General features: G+C 50.1%; 9 protein-coding genes across 9 annotated transcripts; 5 read left to right on the top strand and 4 right to left on the bottom strand.

Moving 5' to 3' along the window:
- Positions 1-88: 88 nt before the first annotated feature.
- On the bottom strand, positions 89-892 carry AA0111_g2362 (hypothetical protein; the record flags this gene model as incomplete). The annotated part of the gene is made up of 1 exon (XM_028648125.1): positions 89-892. One exon carries the CDS (start codon positions 890-892, stop codon positions 89-91), a length of 804 nt encoding a protein of 267 aa, XP_028509797.1.
- Positions 893-2,032: 1,140 nt separating this feature from the next.
- Positions 2,033-2,806, top strand: AA0111_g2363 (hypothetical protein; the record flags this gene model as incomplete). Its single annotated transcript, XM_028648126.1, has 2 exons — positions 2,033-2,114; positions 2,166-2,806. The coding sequence occupies 2 exons, from the start codon at positions 2,033-2,035 to the stop codon at positions 2,804-2,806; spliced, it is 723 nt and encodes a 240-aa protein (XP_028509796.1).
- Positions 2,807-7,926: 5,120 nt separating this feature from the next.
- AA0111_g2364 (hypothetical protein) lies at positions 7,927-9,577 on the top strand (the record flags this gene model as incomplete). The annotated part of the gene is made up of 3 exons (XM_028648127.1): positions 7,927-8,257; positions 8,317-8,900; positions 8,957-9,577. The coding sequence occupies 3 exons, from the start codon at positions 7,927-7,929 to the stop codon at positions 9,575-9,577; spliced, it is 1,536 nt and encodes a 511-aa protein (XP_028509799.1).
- Positions 9,578-10,170: 593 nt separating this feature from the next.
- On the top strand, positions 10,171-12,308 carry AA0111_g2365 (hypothetical protein; the record flags this gene model as incomplete). The annotated part of the gene is made up of 2 exons (XM_028648128.1): positions 10,171-11,875; positions 11,926-12,308. The coding sequence occupies 2 exons, from the start codon at positions 10,171-10,173 to the stop codon at positions 12,306-12,308; spliced, it is 2,088 nt and encodes a 695-aa protein (XP_028509798.1).
- A 463-nt stretch (positions 12,309-12,771) lies between these two features.
- On the top strand, positions 12,772-14,067 carry AA0111_g2366 (hypothetical protein; the record flags this gene model as incomplete). Its single annotated transcript, XM_028648129.1, has 1 exon — positions 12,772-14,067. One exon carries the CDS (start codon positions 12,772-12,774, stop codon positions 14,065-14,067), a length of 1,296 nt encoding a protein of 431 aa, XP_028509801.1.
- A 412-nt stretch (positions 14,068-14,479) lies between these two features.
- Positions 14,480-15,113, bottom strand: AA0111_g2367 (hypothetical protein; the record flags this gene model as incomplete). Its single annotated transcript, XM_028648130.1, has 2 exons — positions 14,480-14,826; positions 14,876-15,113. The coding sequence occupies 2 exons, from the start codon at positions 15,111-15,113 to the stop codon at positions 14,480-14,482; spliced, it is 585 nt and encodes a 194-aa protein (XP_028509800.1).
- Positions 15,114-15,730: 617 nt separating this feature from the next.
- On the bottom strand, positions 15,731-16,277 carry AA0111_g2368 (hypothetical protein; the record flags this gene model as incomplete). Its single annotated transcript, XM_028648131.1, has 2 exons — positions 15,731-16,039; positions 16,086-16,277. 2 exons carry the CDS (start codon positions 16,275-16,277, stop codon positions 15,731-15,733), a joined length of 501 nt encoding a protein of 166 aa, XP_028509791.1.
- Positions 16,278-16,402: 125 nt separating this feature from the next.
- AA0111_g2369 (hypothetical protein) lies at positions 16,403-16,910 on the bottom strand (the record flags this gene model as incomplete). Its single annotated transcript, XM_028648132.1, has 2 exons — positions 16,403-16,597; positions 16,644-16,910. The coding sequence occupies 2 exons, from the start codon at positions 16,908-16,910 to the stop codon at positions 16,403-16,405; spliced, it is 462 nt and encodes a 153-aa protein (XP_028509790.1).
- Positions 16,911-17,366: 456 nt separating this feature from the next.
- AA0111_g2370 (hypothetical protein) lies at positions 17,367-18,680 on the top strand (the record flags this gene model as incomplete). The annotated part of the gene is made up of 1 exon (XM_028648134.1): positions 17,367-18,680. One exon carries the CDS (start codon positions 17,367-17,369, stop codon positions 18,678-18,680), a length of 1,314 nt encoding a protein of 437 aa, XP_028510083.1.
- Between the last annotated feature and the right edge of the window lie 433 nt (positions 18,681-19,113).

Below are 19,113 nucleotides of genomic sequence, written 5' to 3' on the forward strand. Positions count from 1 at the left end.
TGCCTGGAAACGGGGCGCGCGTTGCCGGAAGCGCTTCGCGTAGTTTAGGCGGCCAGCATGGCGTAGGCGCAGACGTCGTGTCAGGCTGTCAGCACACGACCTGGGATCTGGCGAGAGAGGCTAAGAGCGTGTATGTGTTGGTGTATTGAATATGTAGCCCAGCGATCCTTATGGTGGTGGCGAGCGATTGAAGCGGCTCGTTGCTTGAAGATAGTTTACGTGCTGAGTCGTCAGCAGTGCTATCAAATTCCACGAGTGCGACGAAGGTCCCAGCCGTCTTTGTGCTATCGCCACCACTCGAGCTATCGAATCGGACATTGTCATAAGACTTGCTCGCACTTCCCGCTCTTGTAATATCTGGATTTACTTTTGCGATTTGAGAACGCGTTACATTTGCCAGCGCGCCATGCGCGTTGCGACTGAGGCAGTCACCAATAATTCTTGTCGAATCATCCATAGCGTTGTTGGTCTCAAAAATAAGCATTAACAATAATCCGTTGGTCTCCGCTTGGTCTGACATCGAAGTCGGTGAGGATGCTGACCAGATTTCTTCGCATGCGAAGCGGCTCATCTTTGCCAGGCAAGGCATAAATTGCACTGTCTTCTTTGTCGGATGGTCGAGAGCATATAGATACTCGGCCGATGCTAGAGCTTGGACATCCAAAGTTTCGTACAGTGCTAGATACTCGTTTGGCCCATGTTCAGGTTCGAGTGCGCGATAGCGGCGCGCGCTTTGAAAGCCAGGGAGGCATACACGCTCGGGAAGGTGTTCGTTGGTCCACCAATCGTTCAATGCGTTCTCATCAGTTGTGGTAGGGTCGACCGATCCCCATAGAACGAGAACACCCTTAGACCTCCGAGAGGAGACAACAGAAGATGGTGATGATGCCATGTTATGCTGCTTGACAGTGCGGGATCTGCAACGGCTTGACTATTGATGGTACTAACAATAATCGAATTCCGCACAAACCAAAGTCTACTTAGAGATGCGAAATGCACCAAAAGGTACGGGAGAGAAGGATGAGAGGGTGCGTGCGCGCAGTGCGCCTCTTAGGATGGATTGCCATGTGGGGTGGTAGGCTGCCGATTGTTCCTGCATGTCCCCGCATCACCAAGGCTATTTGACCACTTCACTGGGGTGACATGTTCACAACAACCCTATGAACCCAGTACACACACGAATTCAACAAGTCATCCGCGTCGCGATATTGCAGCCTTGGGGAATTAACGAGCAATTAGCAGTTTAGGTTATCGTCCATCAATGTCGACCTGAAACTGGCAACACTCCGGCCTTGGTCGCCTAGAAAACGTCGCAGTCTCATTTCGCCACGGCGCGGCGCATAGCCGATGATATGCTCCTCGGGTCGCAAAGCCGGTCTTAGAAGGACATTGGATCTTAAAAAACATCAGGAATGAAGAAGATTCTCACCTGAATTGATATCTGTATAGGTCTCCTAACTATCCTAAAGGCGTTTACTGCATTCCGATATAGTAGGAATGCAAATGTCGAACAATCATGATCCGAACAAAGGAACATCTTGGTACATCCAGGCCCCGGTCTTCGGACATAGTGTCACGAGTCAATGGCCCGAGAACAATAGCATCTGGAAACCATGCTGGTGGAAAACCCTCTATCAAGTTCGTCCCACAGGCAGTTTGGATATGACAACGCCACGGATGCTTGCCTCCGAACTAGGCTCCTATCTTAATTGGCTTGTAGGCTTCGTTCGAAGGGCATAGTCTCATTTCCTACAAGATGGCCCACACGGCTAATGCAGATCAGCACTAGCCTGAAGGTCTTTCGCGGCAGCTAACAAAACAAGCTTCGATTCCAAACTCAGGGGAAAATAAAAAGAAGCAATGCGCCTCCTCGTAAAGGCGTTTGCACTACCGTCAAGCCTCAGCTCGTATCGTCACTCGTTTTTACGACCACACTCCTTTATACCCAATCAGTCGTTCGTTACATTCGCAAAGTCTATTTACCATACCCTAATATAATCCTTGCTTTCTGAGTAGACCCACCAAACCCACCATGCGTCAATCCATCGCTATTCTCTCCATCCTAGCAAGCGCGGCTTGTGCTCAAGACGTCGTCAGCTTCTTTTTCCCTGGTGGTACGTGACTCTAGTTCCAACACCGGCACAGATCAAGTCTAATTCGCGTAGGCTACGATGGCGTTGACCCTGTCGCGACCATTAACGCCGTCAATCCCTCCACTACCGAGTTTCACATCGCCTGCCCTACGGATACCGACGACAGCGACGAATGTGGCTGGGGCCCAGGCCTCGATGTCACTATCCTCTCCCAAACGCGCTTCCAAGCCCAGATGTCGACCGACGTCGTATCAATGAGCCTCGGATGCGACTACAACGAAAAGGCAGTTGAAATGACTTGCACGGTGAACCAAGTAGGCGGCAACGACGACACTGGCGGTGAACCTATCACAGCGACGCTCTCCAGTGACGACGTGAAGTTTCTCTCTGCTACTGTTGTTGCTGGAAACAGCCTCTTGACTGATGCTGGAAGTGCTATTCCTAGCATGACTGAGTTCGCGCAAGGCGGTAGCACTATTGCTACTACAACAAGGAGTGCCAGTGCAGGTCTGATGACCCCCAGTGGATCTGTCATGCCGACCAGCACAATGGCTTCGGCTTCGGCTTCGGCTTCGGAGGCTACGTCTGCTGCTAGTGGCTCCTCCTCGGCGTCTGTGTCTGCGCCTGAGAGCACTGGCGCGGCTACCAAATACGGTATTGAGGGCTCCGTACTTCTCGCTCTTGCCGGTGCTGCTGCGCTGAACGTCTGGTGAATGTGTCAGTAGTAGTTGTGAATGATGAGTAATTCTTAATGAAACGGATGGTTGGTGAACATGATGCGGCTTATCCAGTGATTAGATACCCAACCGTGACTCGTTAAGACATGGCTTACTGACCACGTTCCGAAGCTTTTGGAAACAAACGATGCACCGATGGTTCACATGGCGTAATTGTAGTAATGTTCACCCAAACCAGAAAAATGGCGTTCTTGTGCTTGTGTATCAGTGTAATGCGTGCGCAAGTGTTCCAATGACGATAAAAACATCGAGATATGTTAGTACACGACTATCGTATATCTTCATCTCAATGCTCGATGCATCCTTGGGTTCCATGTCGAACAAGGTCATCCGTAGTCTGCGCTCATACCACCGAATTCACAGTGTTTGACGTACTGTGCCTAAGAGAGTAGCAGGTTTTGTTTGAGGAGCTCGAGGAAGAAGCTTCTGACAACACACGAGACATTGCTCTACGTTTGTGGTGCTTCGGTAGTCTTCGAAGCAGTGCTGACCGACGATATATCTGCATGGTAATTTGATGGGTATACACTCAGGTGTTGCGTCACCTTCATTCCCATCGCCTTCTTTGTGTACAAAGTATTTGTGCAGACATATCCAACAGTCTGGCTCGATGTCATTGGCGGGAGAGGCAAGAGTAAACTGCCAAGAGTATCGTGTACTAAACAGAATGCTGGAGAATGACTTTGTTTCAATAACCATCACGGATATTGAGCTTTGCAAAGGTTGAGGGAAAGGGCGGTTGTGTTGAAAGAAAACTCGTAGATTCCTGGTCTTGACTGGGACATCCATGTGGCCAATCTTGAAGTCTTTGACCTTTGTCAAAACACAGTGCTAAGATGATGATTTGATAGAGATGAAGATTGGGTGAAGACCATAGTGCATGCTTGCGACATACTCGTTGGTACCGGGATGGGTCGTTGACTTTGATTCCATGGTGTCACGCGTAGCCTTTTTTCACACCACAGTTGAGTTGCAACAGAATTCTTCCGAAGGTGAACCGACAATCCGCGGGGGTGTAGTAATTCAAAACGAACCGAAACGCTATTAGAATGTTATGAAATTGCACTAGAATTAGTTGAAGCGAATTACACGTCTGTATAGTTCGAGAAGTCTCTCTAGCCATTATAGAGTTCATTCACATTCTCTGGTTAATTCCTTGGCAAACAGTCGAAGTGACCGAGAAGTCGATGGAAAACTCAACTGCGGATCGGAAGTTGTCTTTGATTTGGATTAGAACAGGCTACAGTCTATGGTTATCCATCTGTGACACAGTAGTGGAAGCAGATACTGCAAGATAGAAGAGCTTCAATATACTTCTTTTGATTGCGTTTACCACCTACGGCCGTCGGTACGTGAGAGCAGGAGGCTATTGGCCAAGGCGACGCTCTAGAGGTGAGATCGGAACGGAACAAACATTTTGTGTTGCGTTCCGGGAGCCAATCGATTTCATCGCGCCGGTGGCTAAAGGTTCGTCTCTCCTCACCACAAGAACCCTCGCAGACCGGTTGAGTCAGACCATCCCGAGATCCTGGAGGAATTCGGATCAGAGCCCATGGCCACGTCGCATTCCAAGGCTGCGATACTCCGGCTTCCCGAGGAGCTGCTGGTCCACATCACAGAGGACGTCGATATCACCGACCTCCATGTTTTGTCAATCACTTGTCGACGCATACGCCCAATCGCGCAGGAAGGCCTTGTTCGACGAGCAACTCTACCACTCAAAAATGTTTGGAAACTGGTGGACTTACTGCAAGCGTACTCAACCCTAGTCATATCCTTTACTCACCTTCGACTTGGTCCCATTTCGGAGGATGCGGCGCGAAACATAGTCTCCAACCACAATGCCGCTCAGAGACCTCATATGATACACGGAGATTACTCCATATGTGATACTGCTTTCAAAGAGTCTAGGTGCACCTCGGCTGGAATGAAAGTTCTTTTGACTCTTGCGCATGGTCTAAAGTGTGTGTCTATGGGTACAGTCTCTAGTCACAGCTTCGATTTGCTGAATGCCTGTATTCTCACTGGTCCCGATACATACAGTACCGAAGTGGCCATGTATTCGTACGAGAAGGCGCGATCAGACCTTCAAGCACGACTCGAGGAGGTCAATGTGGATCCCGACCACCCTGATGCTTTCCCGGCGACCAGCTTAGTCATGTCCCTGCATCTTTCAGAATGTTCCAAGCTCAAGCGATTGGTAATCCCATACAGAACTTTGTTCAAAAGGCCGGGAGACAGGTTGTTGTCCGAATTCACACCTTGCCGGCTGGTCGAACATCGTTACTACACCGAGCCTCACCGTATATTGCCGCCATCTCTTGAGTCTGTACACATAATCTTTGGAACGGTCTCTCCCGATGTGCGATGGCTCGACAGGCTGATACTCAATGAAGTTGGCTTTCCGAAACTGCGCGAAGTTCAGCTGCTATTCAAGCAGAACCTTCTGTCAGCTGCCTGGAACTTGTGTTGTTACCCTGACTCTAGGCTTCTGGCCACACTTCGAGGATGGCAGGCATCGCGCGTTGATCTGACCACAAGATTCGGCATTGCGAGGTTCACTGACGTAGCAATAATGGAAACCAAGAGGGATACACCAGCGCCTTATATTGCTGGCGATATAATCCCTGCAGTCGAGAAGTGCCTCGCGACGACACTTGATCAGCTAAAGGATGAGCCAGAGATGTTAGCAGCACTGGGCTATATAGCAGGGTCTACCTAATGTCATCGTTCCTTGAACTTGGCAAGGGCTCCAATATGAGGAAAGAAGGAAAATATGAGATTCGTGGCAAGGTGACTGGAAGGAAGTGATGCAGGAATTTTTTCTGAGAGGCAGCTATAGAAAGTATGAAAAATGGTGTGGACGCAATGATACATGCATTGCAGTGGTGCAGTGCTTGAACGTCGCCATGATGTTGTGAAAAGAGCGAGGGTTTGCCTAACCTGTGTACCTGTCGAGCACGTGCCCTGACATCATCACCGGCCCACTTCCCATACGCTCCATTTCTCCTGCACCCCTTTACCGTCTTCTCCAAGTGACCCCCACGACACCAAAGTCTAGACCCTCTGGCCTTCAGTAAACTCCAGCTTCTCGCACTCGCACACATCGTCATAGGAAGTGAGTTCGCTTGTCGGCTTCACATATGACGATTGTTCGCGATGCTGCGCAGGGGCTGTGTGGCTGCACGCCATTCAGCTGCTGCGCACCCGTTCATCACCACCACGATCAGCGACAGGGCTTAGCAGCACAACCGTTATTCTGAAAGTCTAGATTTCCGTGCGACGAACTCGAAATGACGTCGATTGAGGCTCTGGATATACTCAGGATATGAGAGACAGCTATTATGCTGCTACCAGATTGCACACTACAGGCTGCATATCGTTGGAAGGCGCATCTAAAGGTCCAGACCATCATCGTCGTGTCTACAGTCCCTAGATGTGACGCAGTTGTGGTGTGTTCAAGGTAGATCAGGCTCACTGCGCGCAAGGCATCTGCTCTACGGTGAGCTTGTTGTGCAAGAGAAGGCAAGATGAGCGTGTGGAGAGTTTTTGATCGCGATGAGACGGATCTGGACTCTCCAGACCATGGTCACGTAGCTGAAGAAGGTTCTCTATGTCTATGCGACGCGTCGCATTGCATCGCTCAGAAGGTATAAAAGTGATAGCTCTACAGATACACTGATACAGAGAAGCTCGAGACGCTGGCTACAACAATAGTGCATTCGAAGCCTCACTACGCAATCGACCGCATATCCCCTTACTTCAACATGCGCGAAGCTAAATATATCCCGCCCTCAGCGACCCGGCCCGACACCCAAAACAACCAGAATATGCCTTCAAAAGCCAACCTCGATAACGCTACGACAGCTCGAAGCAAACCCAAGCGTCGCACGAAAAAGTATCGCGCGATCGAACGTCCTGACGGTATCATCGTCGAATATCCTCGATATCGACCGGCAGGCTCATCGCAGAAGCCAACAATCGAGTTCAAACAAGACTTGATCCCCCCGGACCACAATTGCACGCAACACAAACCCACAAAAGAACCAACGCCGAGCAATGCAGGATACGATCTTATGGGCATAGGGGGTTCTTTCTGTGTAGTGTCTGCAGATAACATCGATAGTGACGTGTGTATCGGGCCTCTAGGAAGAGGAAGAGCAGGATACAACGAAGAGGTTACATGCGAGAATGCATGTATTGAAATAGTCGCGGACAGAGGCGAGCAGCAGCTCTACCACGGGTCTACGCCGATGGCTCGTTTTCTACTTGAGCAAGGGCCTTGGAGCTCTTTTTCCCTCCACAAAGTTCCACAAGAGCCTTTGGAATTATACAGGCTTTCAGCATCATTAGTGTCGAAAGGCATTGCTACGGGGGGAGACTCGGCATTTTGGTGCCTTTGATCGTACCGGAGTCCTGCAATTTCTATCCATACACGCTTCAAGAAACAATTTTGAGCAAGCGGTGCGCGTTGTGGATCAAGTCTACTGCACGGTGGTCCTTCTCTTGCATTATACTCGGGTAATCACAATCGCAATTCAAGTGTCTAACCCACGGCGGCTATATGGGAGCATCGTGGCCGGGAATGTAGGAGAGATGTTCACAGGACGAGCCTAGGAAATCGCAGCGTGGCTGCAAATGATCTGCATCCTGTAAGACGACGCCCGCAGTAGTGCTAGTGCGTACAGATATCGCAAATAAAGTGTTGTGGCCAACTTCCTCATTTGCCGTCGCAATAAACTGCTCAACATTGAGATATATTGCGATCATGCCTGTTCCAGCATTGAGACAATATGAAACGCCATGCCATAGAATCTATGGCTGGTGTTAATCACAGAATCGGTCTATAAGCTCAGCCCAGTCTGGCAGGCTTGAAACACGCTACAAGATGCTTGCAACGACGGTGGTGATGACGGCACAGCTCCACTGGTGTGCAGTGGCGTCCGATCTGGACTCCTAGCTCTGCATTAGCCAGCCGTTCTCCGCTCGTTACACGGCTGTCTGTGCTATTTATCCAGGTTCGCCCGCCATCCGCATGGTCGACAGGATTGAACTGCGATAATATCGTCTAATTGCTGGTGATACAACTTAGCAAAATGGCGCTGTTCAACATCCTCGACCAATTCGTGGACACCAAAACGATCCTTCTTTGCTTGGTAGTCGTACTGGTCCTTACCACCACTATCTTGCTGCCCTACTCGCATCGTATACCTGCGGACGCGCCGCCTCAAGTCAGCGACGATCTCCCCGTTGTTGGAGCCCTTGGCTTCTGGACCCAACGGTGGAACTGGTGGAGCGAGCGACGCGACCAGTCCAAAACTGGTACTTTCTCCTTTCATGTGGGGCCGAACATGGTGGTTGCGCTCTCTGGAGACAAGGGACGTCAGGTGTTTTTTGAGTCGAAAGAATTAGGCTTTGGTGAGGGCTGTAAGTTCCCTGTGCGAACTACATGTGAGGCACGTACTGACTTTGTACACCACATTCAGATTCTGTCCTATTCGGCCAAACGCCCAAATCAAACAAAGCAACCAAAGAAATCACCGACGAAGACAAGAACCTTGGTTTCGATGCCTGGTTCCATCGCCGCCTCACCTCCCTCTTGAAGCAAGAGCATTTCCGCCGCAATTTGCCTGTTCTCATATCTGACACAAAGGAAGCCCTAGAAGCCATCAAGAATGATGCCAGCGGTCGTACGAATCCCTTTGAGAGCCTCTATCGCATCGTGTTTCGCCTTACTATTCGCATGGTAGGCCCTACTGAGATCGCTGAGGATCCGGACAAGCTGGAAGCCGCCTTGAAGATGTTCGAGATGATCGATAGGAGCGCGACCGCTACGTCAGTTATCTTTCCAAAACTACCTTCGCTGGCTACCATACAACGGACATATGCGGGCACGCGACTTTATATGATGATCGACAGTATAATCAAAAAGCGCGCGGCGAGTGACGAGAAACACGATGATGCTCTACAACAGATGCTAGATCAAGGCGATCGTGCTGTGAGGATCGTCGAGTTCATCGTTGGAGCGCTGTTCGCTGGACTGATCAATAGTGGTATCAATGCAGGTTGGGTGAGTGGATCTGCATGTGCATACTGTAAAAGCCAAAGAAAACTGAACTCTGCTAGGTAATCTGCTATCTTGCAACCTCACCCGAGTGGCTCGCCAAAGCGAAGGACGAGATCTGTAGTACTGCAGCGAAGTACGCTAAGGATCCCAAAGCACCCTTGCGCGATCAGCTTGACGACGTGCCCATAGAAGCGTGGGAGGCAGAATTTCCGATCATAGACATGTGTCTCCGCGATTCTTTACGACTGAATCTTCTCGGTACAGCCTTCAGGCGGAACATCAGTAGTAAAGGCATACCCACAGGCAACGGCAACGAAGTCATCCCCCCCGGCGCTTTCGTCACGTATGCCACTGGCGATATCCATCTCGACCCGGACGTGTATACTGATCCTCACAAATGGGATCCAGCTCGATACTCGCCAGAGCGCGCCGAGGACAAGAAGAAGGCGGCGCATGGCTTTGTCGGTTGGGGATCAGGACGACATCCCTGCCTGGGCATGCGCTTCGCTAAACTGGAGCAGAATATCATCACCGCATACTTTATCGCGACGTTCGACTTCACACTTGAAGATGAGAGTGGCAAAACACTCAGTGTCGCCCCTTTAGTTGACCACAATCGACACTCAGCCCACAAACCAGCCAAATTGCAGTTCCTCAGGGTTAAAACGAGGGAAGAGTAGATGGTATGTTTCCAGACGTCCGCATGAATACAAACCTAGCAACAGTGATGCAACCTGTTGCCGCAGCTCGCAGTGAAGGAGGTCGCTTCTCACATTCGAGATGAACTTGTTGGCAGATTGCAATGTATTGAAAGCATCAAGTGAATACCAAATTTGACACTCGAGAACGCGCGTGTAGCCATAACTTCTCGTCTCATCAGCGTGCGTATCAAAGGCAAGAGCTTTGGAACGAGTCACCTGCTTCAAGAATAGCGTCTTGGCGCGACGTGTCACACCCACCCACCCACCTCAGTCAACGAGCAGCAGCCAAGGACCGTACTGCACCACAACACTTCTTCTGTGCTCTAAATCGCACAACAAAGTTCGTTTCTCACGATCTGGCAGAGTTCTTCAGGTAATCGTCTCACCAGACTCACTCCATTACGTCACAGACCATTGATCACATGCAGGTACCGCGATTGCCGCAGTTGTGACTGGCCATATTTCGCACATGCACACACAACCGTGTACCAAATTCAAGAGGAGTTCATCATAACTATTAGCGTCTCAACTCAACCATCCAAATCACATATCGCCCCCACTCTTGTATCGCCATGGCTCCAACGACACCACCCAGTTCTAGTGCCAGGAAGAGACGCGTAGCGAGCCCTGCAAGTGGAACAAAGACTCCCACCCTTCCACGGGAACCTGCAATACCGGAGACTACCCCCGAAGGCGCGCAAGATGGTCACCAACCTGATACGAGTGTGCGATCAGACGAAGTTGACATCCACCTCCTCCAGAATCACGGCCTACTTGGCCTGCCTTGCGAGATTATTGAGATGGTAGCCTCAAACCTCCTTGCCACTACGCATATCCTCAACCTCGGACTCGTCAGCAAACGGATTAGTGGGATCGTTCAGCAAACCATCGTGCGTGGCTTGATCGTATCTAGCATGAACATTAGAGAATTCTTCGAAATGCTCATTGGTCACGCTGAGCTCAGCAACAAAATATCTAGTGTTAATCTCGGAGATTTTGGATACAGGCACCATGGAGAACGTTTCTACGCAGATCCGATGGGTCTCCGCCCGAATTTCCTAGAAAGTCTTGGCACCGCCATCACTGCGACTACCGGGCGAGTCGTTGACTGGAGCCTGGTTAGAGAAGACAACATATCTGTCGGTCCTGTATGGGAGCCAGATTCAGCCTTCTTTCTCAACGTTCTCGCAATATCTTGTCCAAGCATCAAATCGGTGACTGTTCAGCTACCCGAAGCTAGGGTATTTCACTCAGGCCAACCTCCACGTCCGATACACCTGGCTCCATCAGCTTTCCCTGCGCTGAACCCAGAGTTACTGCCTGCTGCACCATTCCAAGGTCCAGCATTAGACGTGTTCCAGGCGAGGCTCGAAGCTCTCATAATCTCGGAGAATACCAGATGGAAAGGCCCTCCCACGGTTGAGGTCCTTGAGTCACACAACCTCAAATGGAGGAACATGGGAACACACATTATTACGTTGGCAGGTTTCTCAAGACTGAAGCGACTTGATGTACCCATGGATATCTTAGGACGTCCGCATGACATTGTGTTCTCCAATACCAGTAGTCTGGATGTGACAAAGCACGATGGCACAGCAATTATGGATCGTGCGCTTCTAATGGACAAGACGCTGGCGGAGCTACGTTCCAAGGTCTTACCGCTTACTATACAATATCTTCACCTGCGATCATGCAACAAATGGATGTTTGCCCTCTTGCAAAGAATCAACGAAGTCCCTGTGGAAGAATTGAGGCTCAGGCACGTCGAGCTGTCTTTCGAGCCATCGCCTAACAACCTTTTGATACAGTGCGATGCTGCAGATCTGAGCCAACTGGACTACTCTCAGTTACTCGTAGATCTTGACCGTAAAGGGGTCAATGTCACTTTCCATACCGGACCGCAAGGAACTCTCGTCGACATGCGCAAAGAGATCGAGGCGCTTTCCCGTTTGACGACTATAGAGGCCTGGCACTACTCGACCACGCACGCGCCATTCTCCAAGTGGAACCCAGAAGCTATCAGGAAGCGTCAGTCGCTGAAGATGGGCTTTAGATATTTCTTACGGCACGCTGACCACCACTCGCAACTACTCAATAGTCCCACTTTCAACCTAGAGTCGTGGACACAGAGCGCCTTCTTCCACGGCACCAGGAACAGCAGATGGGACCCGCAGCTTCTGGATTCAAGAATGAAGAAGAAAACTGTCGGATCTGGTGGATGGAATGAGAGGGCTCTTGGGAAGCACGCACTCAAGCGACGACTTTCACCGTTATTGAGTAAGCTCTGGTCCAATGTGGCCAGAACAGCAGGCTGACCAACACCATAGATTTGGATACCCATCAGTTTGGTTTCCGGATCAAGCAGACGCTTGCACCGCTACCTAGAGAAAGCCGATTCTTTGGTGCTAGTTTCACTACCATAGATGGCACGCGCGCGCAGCCTTCAGATCAGCATCGAAACACAGCGAAGAAACTTCGTACGTACGAAGAGAAGCCGAAGCGATCGAAGCGTGCTGAGTGTGTTGAAATTGAGTCGCACACAACAACCGAGGTTCACAATCTACAAGACGACATAAACAGGCTACGGCTAGGATCTGGCAACATCATTAGCATAGATTCCCAGTTCAGGGCAACACTGTGGGCCGGTGTCAAATGGAAGATGTTCCTGGAGGCGGAACCGGTCATACGAGGTACGATAGTTCTGGAATAGCCTAGCGCTCTTAGAGAAGGCGGAGAATGATGGCGAGCAGCAATGGCCTCAGATACTATACCTACTTTTGTCGACATATGTTTATGGAAGGTCTTTTTCACGAGCTAATACATATACCTTACTCTTGATAGATACAGACTTCGTCTTGTGAATTGCAGCTGTCCAACGCGCTGCATAAACTAGCCGTGTGGAGATCAAAGTGAAAGCTATGTTGCACGTGATAAGACCGTGCGCTTCCCTATCATAAAACTCGCCCTAAATTTAACACACCCACTTGTAGCACACGAAAGGTTGGCCCGTACACAAGTCTGTGAGTACGAACAACGCTGATGATAGTCTAAAGCTGCCTGTGTGCAAGTCAACCACTCTCGCTGTTGCCTATCGCTACCTCGCGCCGACGTCGCCATTTTTATACCAGTAAGATCCTTATACAACCTGTCCAGGTTTCTCTAGTTTATCCATAATGTTCCATCGGTTTTTCAACTCTTCCTCAGATCGCGAACGTACGACCATCAACGACCTCCCCGATGAATTGCTGCTCAACATTGGCGCACACTTCACAAATCTAAATCGCAATCGGGATCTTGGAAACCTCGCGCTTACATCCAAGAAATGGAAGCCTATTGCGCAGGAATGGCTGCTCATAGAACCAAGGTTCAATCTCACTTTCATTGATGGGTATATGTGGGAGATGGGTCATCGGTCGCACTTGCTGTCGCGCGTCAAGAAGTTGGAAATCTGGAGTCGCAGTGAAGGAAGAACTTCAAAGACAAGACATGTTAATCGCATCGGAGTATACGTATACCTTACCGACGTCATCTATAACCCAACCCCCGCTCCAGATCGCATAACACAGCAAGCCGAATTCATGGAAATATGCAAGACCATGATCCAGCAATACGCCGCCAACAAGCGACACGCGAAGGATTGGATCAACTCTATCAAGACAGATGTCGTTCCCGCACTGTTTGGCATTCTTCTCTGCGTACTTCCCAACTTACGTGAGTTGAACGTCAGCGACGCGTGGCTAATGGATTTTCCTTTCTTCGCCAACACACGTTCTCCGTCCGCCATCGCGAACCCTCCACATCCATGGTTGTGGAGACACAGTTTCCTCAGTGGCGCACTCACAGCCACACTACCTCATTTAACAGTGCTCGAGGTGCCCAGTGACATGACGGCTTTGGTGTGGGAACATAATGTGATCACGCTTTTTGATTTCCGACGTTTCGAGACTCTAAAGGAAGTCACCCTTACCATGAGAGCAATCGAAGGCCATACCATCGCGCGCCAAGGAACACCCAACGCCAACCCGAGAGAGATCTTTCCGAGGACACTGGAAATATTACGTATCAGCGAAGCGACGCATATCACAGCTAATTTCCTCAACGATCTCTGTCTCGCCAAGAAAGCCTGCTGCTTTCCCAACCTGAAGCGGGTGGAAGCTTACCACATTGAATATCTAGAGAATACCAGGGCTCGTGCTGATCTAGCAAGATGCCTAGACCCAATAGACGATGTGCGCGCCATGTTCCGCGATGCTGAGGTTGCGGTGTATCTCTATTTTCCACCCTGGACCATGAAGACTTGGGATTCAGAAAGTGGCACGCCGTGGAGAATGAAGAGTGAGCCGGATAGGCTACGTCGGGGAGAATATACATGTTATCGGAAAGCTATGGGTCCCTTTGGAGTACATCAGGAACCGATGGATAGGATTGAGATTGAGTGGGATGCCGAGGGAGACGTGGTCATGCTCTAGGGTAGAGTGTGCATGTTTATGGCAATGGCTGGAATCTAAATTAGTGTCAGACACGAGGGTTTTAGATTTTGTTCAGGAAGCATCACTGTACAGTAGATCGATCCGAGCGTTGGAAAATAAAAGAAAGCAAATGCGGTCTGGGTTATGTGTAGAATTGGCACGAGGTGGTTACACCCAGAGGAATTTTTTTAATTCCTGATGAGGGCATACTAACAAGCAAGGAAAATGAGGTGAAATCAGATATAGCATGAGGCGTTTTACCCCTCCCCCATCCAAATCGAAACCCGAACCAGTATAGCCTGCCCCGCAATCTCAACGCGTGCGGCTGATGCCCACATAGCTCTTTCCTCGTCGTGTCAAATTGCTCGCTGTTCCTTCGATCATTCATGTTCGGCACAGTGTTAGGGTGCATTTAATTGGGTGCAGCAACACAGTGATGATCGCCAATACAATGCGTGCAGCACGTCCTCGTCTCACCCGGCGGCGCGTTTCTTCCACAAGGAGACCAACTCGGCAAGCACTGGTCGGTACAAAATGTCAGCTCAAGATCCGTCTCAGCTCCACAGTTCTTGACCTGACTACCAGCGGGCGGCTTTCCGTACGCCCACACGATGCTCTCACACGTTGAATCCGTCGGCTTGAGGGTCATGGTACTTCCCGCAAAGCCGTTACCGAAAATGTCGCTCATATCGTACCAGATCTGGTCAACGTCGAGGTTGTACGCGAAGATCGTTTGGCTGACGTTTGGCTTGAAAATACCTAATGGTAGGCGTGCAAAGTCAGTGTTTGTCTCACATGCAGTCCGTACAAGGGCATTTCTCACCGCCTTCGATTGGTGATATCTTGATCGCAATGCCTCCAGATTTCGGGTCAGTGACGAAGGATTCACTGTAGGATGTGGCAGGATTGACGATGTGTTGGTCACTTATGCTACCACCAACGGACCAGAGATAGATGGGCTCGGGGCATTGGTTGGTAACGATCGCACGACCTGTGGCATGGGCGCTTGCGATGATAGAAAGAACTGTCAATGCGTTGAAGAGCATCTTGAAGTGAATTGTCAACTGGAAATGGTATCTGAGGTTCGAGATGCACACCTCTTGGAAACGAAGCCATGATGGACCCTTTTATACTGTAATGGGACTCAGCACATAGCGTGGCTACTCCTCGTATTCGAAGCAACCAGCTTGCTACTCTTCTCTACACAGGAGGAAGCTGAGTGCACCGGTATGACCGAGCAGTTATCAAGAACCGAACTTCTTGGTTAGAAGTATTGGTGGCTGTCGCGTTGATTGGACAGCTATTTTCAGCCTCCAATGGGATGCGCGAGCATACGGATACCAATCACATGGTCCCACGTCTGAAGACGCGCTAATTGGTAGTTTAACGTCAGCTGCTACATGGCTAAATTCCCTAATCTGTACGAGCCTTTTAGATGCCGTTTCTGTGTGTAAAAGCTCGTATTCATGGTAGACAAAGTAATGGCTGTGTGTAGTAGTGGCTGGAGAGCATCGCTTTCCTCGTTTCGAAAGCATGAGTGGAAACTTGATATGTGAAGGTTACGCTTTGACTGTGCCGGAAATTCTTGTCTGGACAGGGAAAATTTGTAGACACTATTGGGCTGAAGATCCTGTGATGCTGACGTTAATCAAAAGCACGATGTCTATGGCACCTCATCGACACTGTTGATGGCTTGAGTCAGCGTGGCGTTTGCAGCTTCGCGCTTCTTCCTGCTCATCTCATACACCGTTTCCCTCAAGCGATTGATACTGCCTAGTGGCTGATGATCAACCATACCAACCCATGGGTTCAGCTTCATTGTGTCTTCCCAGAACACTCGTCGCTCGGCGCTCAGGGCACCTTGCGGTGGAAACTCAACTGTCGCGATCGTCTGGTATGGTGCGGTAGCTTCATCCCACACTACTGATCCATCTTCAGTTGGATGATGATCAGGCGAGATACCTAGCTGAATCTACTGGAATCAGAACAGCGCAGCCGACAGTTACGACAGAACTGACTTTAAACTCATACTTGGCGCCGTTTTGGGCAAAGTATTCCGACAGCCAGTCTCGAAGCACTTCTCGAGAGTCACCACCCTTGACTTTCTCGGTTCGGTTCTTCATGTCGTCAAGCACTGGAAAAAGCGCCATGTGGCCACACCAATCCCCAAATCTAAACGCGCTTTGCGTGTAGAACGAGTGGCTGATCATGTTGGTATTCGGAAGCATACCTGCTAACATGAGCCAAGACGAAGACGCATTGCGACAATAAAACCCATACCAGGTGCGCTTTGTTTGATTGCATCTGTCCTTAGTTTCGTCGCTGCAGCCAGCTTCTAGGGACCATCAAAGTACTTCTCTCTCAGTTGCGTGATCTCAAGACAGGTATCGATGTCGGTCAGTTCGATAGACGGAGCGTTGTTAAAGAAGAAATCCTGGGTACTAACCTCAGGGTCAGCGCTTTGGAGCCTCTCTCCCTGCACTCCGAATACTCGCATTCCTAGGCCGCGAGGCCCAGGTTCCTGGTCGGCCTGAAGAAAGACAGGTTCGTTAGCATATCGTGCTGCAACATCGTACGCCTCCCCCGGGGTCTTGAAAAGGCCTTGCTGTAAATGTGCCGGCAAATCCGGAAGCACAGTCATCTTGCCCTTGACGATACCCTGCGTCTTGACGTGAGTTGTGCTGTTGCATCCAGTTCATCGTCTCTCCAATCTTCTTTGCCGTCTCAGCCTCGTTAGACTTCGGTGCCTCCACGCCAGGCGCATCCCAGCGAAGGTAGGAATTGTTCGGCAGCGCGGATGAAATAGCACGCTTCTTGCTGTTGTATGCGTCTGAAAAAGACATTTCGAAATGCAATGTCTACCGGCCTTCCAGGACCCAGCGATACTTTACATGGGTCTGGGCGTGAATGCGGCACTAGTTCTAGCGGAAACGTCATAGATACATCATCAACCGCAGCGCTGTCGGTGGAGCGCGTTTCGACACTAAGACACATAAGCCTTGGGAAGATACAATATTGACATGGTGGCAGTGTCGGAGGTGACCGTAATGGTTGCGTGTGATGATCTGTGAGGCTCAAGCATTGAAGGATTGCAGGACCTGTTTCGATCGGTCTGCACTGAGATTGGCAAGCGCTAAACTTCATGCAGCCGCTAGCGTGCTCCCATAACCTTGGAAAGGCATGGCACCTTGACTATGCCGCTTGTATCCACTTGGCTTTCGACGAGCGCATGCCAAATTGACGTCAAGCAATATGACATCTGCTTCGCTGTCATCAACATCCCCCACAGGTAAATCACCATGTCCCCATCGCGCCCATCATCTTCACATCCCGGGTCAACGCACTCGTCGGTATCTGGATCCTCCTCCACCGAAAACATGACTTCCCGCGCCAGACCCATCAAACGGCGCCCACGGCCCGCAGAGAGAGAAGACTACAACCCCACATATCTGCCGTGGAAGAAGCGCTTAGACCATTTCACCTGGTCATGGTTTGAATGCACCATGTCAACCGGCGCCATTGCGACACTTCTTGGCCAACAACCATACAGCTTCCACGGACTGAAGACCATTGGAAAGATTTTCTTCATATTGGATATCGTCCTGTTCCTCGCGTTCAGCGCCTGCATCACATACCGCTTCATTCACAACCGCGGTTCTCTCAAGCTCAGTCTGCATCATCCTCACGAAAGCTTCTTCTTCGGAGCCTTCTTTGTCTCTATTGCACTCATCATCTATTGTATCGAACTTTACGGCGTACCATCCAGTGGACCATGGCTTGTCAAGACATTGGAGATACTGTTCTGGCTGTACGCAGCAATCGTCATCCTGGTCGCTGTCTTCCAGTACCATGTCATATTCGACCGACGTGAGCTTCCCGTTAAGGATGCGATGCCCGCTTGGATTCTGCCGGTATACCCATTCCTTGTCTTGGGAGTCTTAGGCAGCACATTACTGAAGAGTCAGCCACCTGGCCCTGGTTTCAACATCTTTATTGGCAGCGTCACTTTCCAGGGCCTAGGCTGGACCATCGCATTCCTGATGCTTTCGCTCTACTTCACACGTCTGGTCAACAGCAACTTACCTGAAATACCCAAACGCCCAGGCATGTACGTTGCTGTTGGCCCAGCTGCATATACCGCCAATGCTTGCATCGCGCTTGGCTTGCAGGCACCAAAACATGTCCCTGAGAATCTGTTGGGAATTACTTCCTTCCCTGTTGGCGATGCTTTCAAAGCTTTCGGGTTCATCCTGGGCGTCTTCCTGTGGCTGATCTCCTTCTGGTTCAGCGCCATCGCTACCATCAGCATTGTCATCAGCGCCAAGGAGTCGCACTTCACGCTGAATCATTGGGGCTTCATTTTCCCGAATGCCGGGATGACGATCGCGCTTATTTATATCGCCAACGCGCTGAACAGCCCAGGGATCAAGGGAGTGTGTAGTGCAGCAACTGTCATCTTGGTCATGCTATGGATCTGGGTGGCGGTGCTTAATGTCAAAGGCGTACTGCAGAGGAAGGTGTTATGGCCGGGTATGGATGAAGACATGGAAGATATTGAAGGTCACGGTCACAAGCCGGGCCCGGACCAAGAAGACGGTGACGGGGAAGTATAGGAAGCTGTACCTGTCAAAGTATGATGAAGCCTATTGAAAGAAATGTATAGTAATGTTATTAATGAAATTTTTGACATCGTCCATCGATGCCGACCTTCCCTGATCGCACACATAATTCTGACAGGCGCAGCCTCCGCGCAGTCCCATTCTTCGTGCAGTTCTTCTCAGCAACCACAACACGAACTTGACCTGCAACTCGCATATCGAAACCAAGCCTTAATGTCATTTTATAACATTTATCCTGACATAACCATCAACTATGCGGTATGTAACACATGCGGTGTTGAAGCCTTTACATGGCTAGCCGATGTCTTTGATTGTTCTGTATGTGGTAGTGGTAATCGCGCATATCGCCACTACACGGATGACGAGATCAATACGAGTTGCACGAAGGTAGAAATCCAGAGCATGATGAAGAAAGACTACTACTATG

Source organism: Alternaria arborescens (genome assembly GCF_004154835.1).
Source record: "Alternaria arborescens strain FERA 675 chromosome Unknown contig_4, whole genome shotgun sequence".
NCBI classification, from domain to species: domain Eukaryota; kingdom Fungi; phylum Ascomycota; class Dothideomycetes; order Pleosporales; family Pleosporaceae; genus Alternaria; species Alternaria arborescens.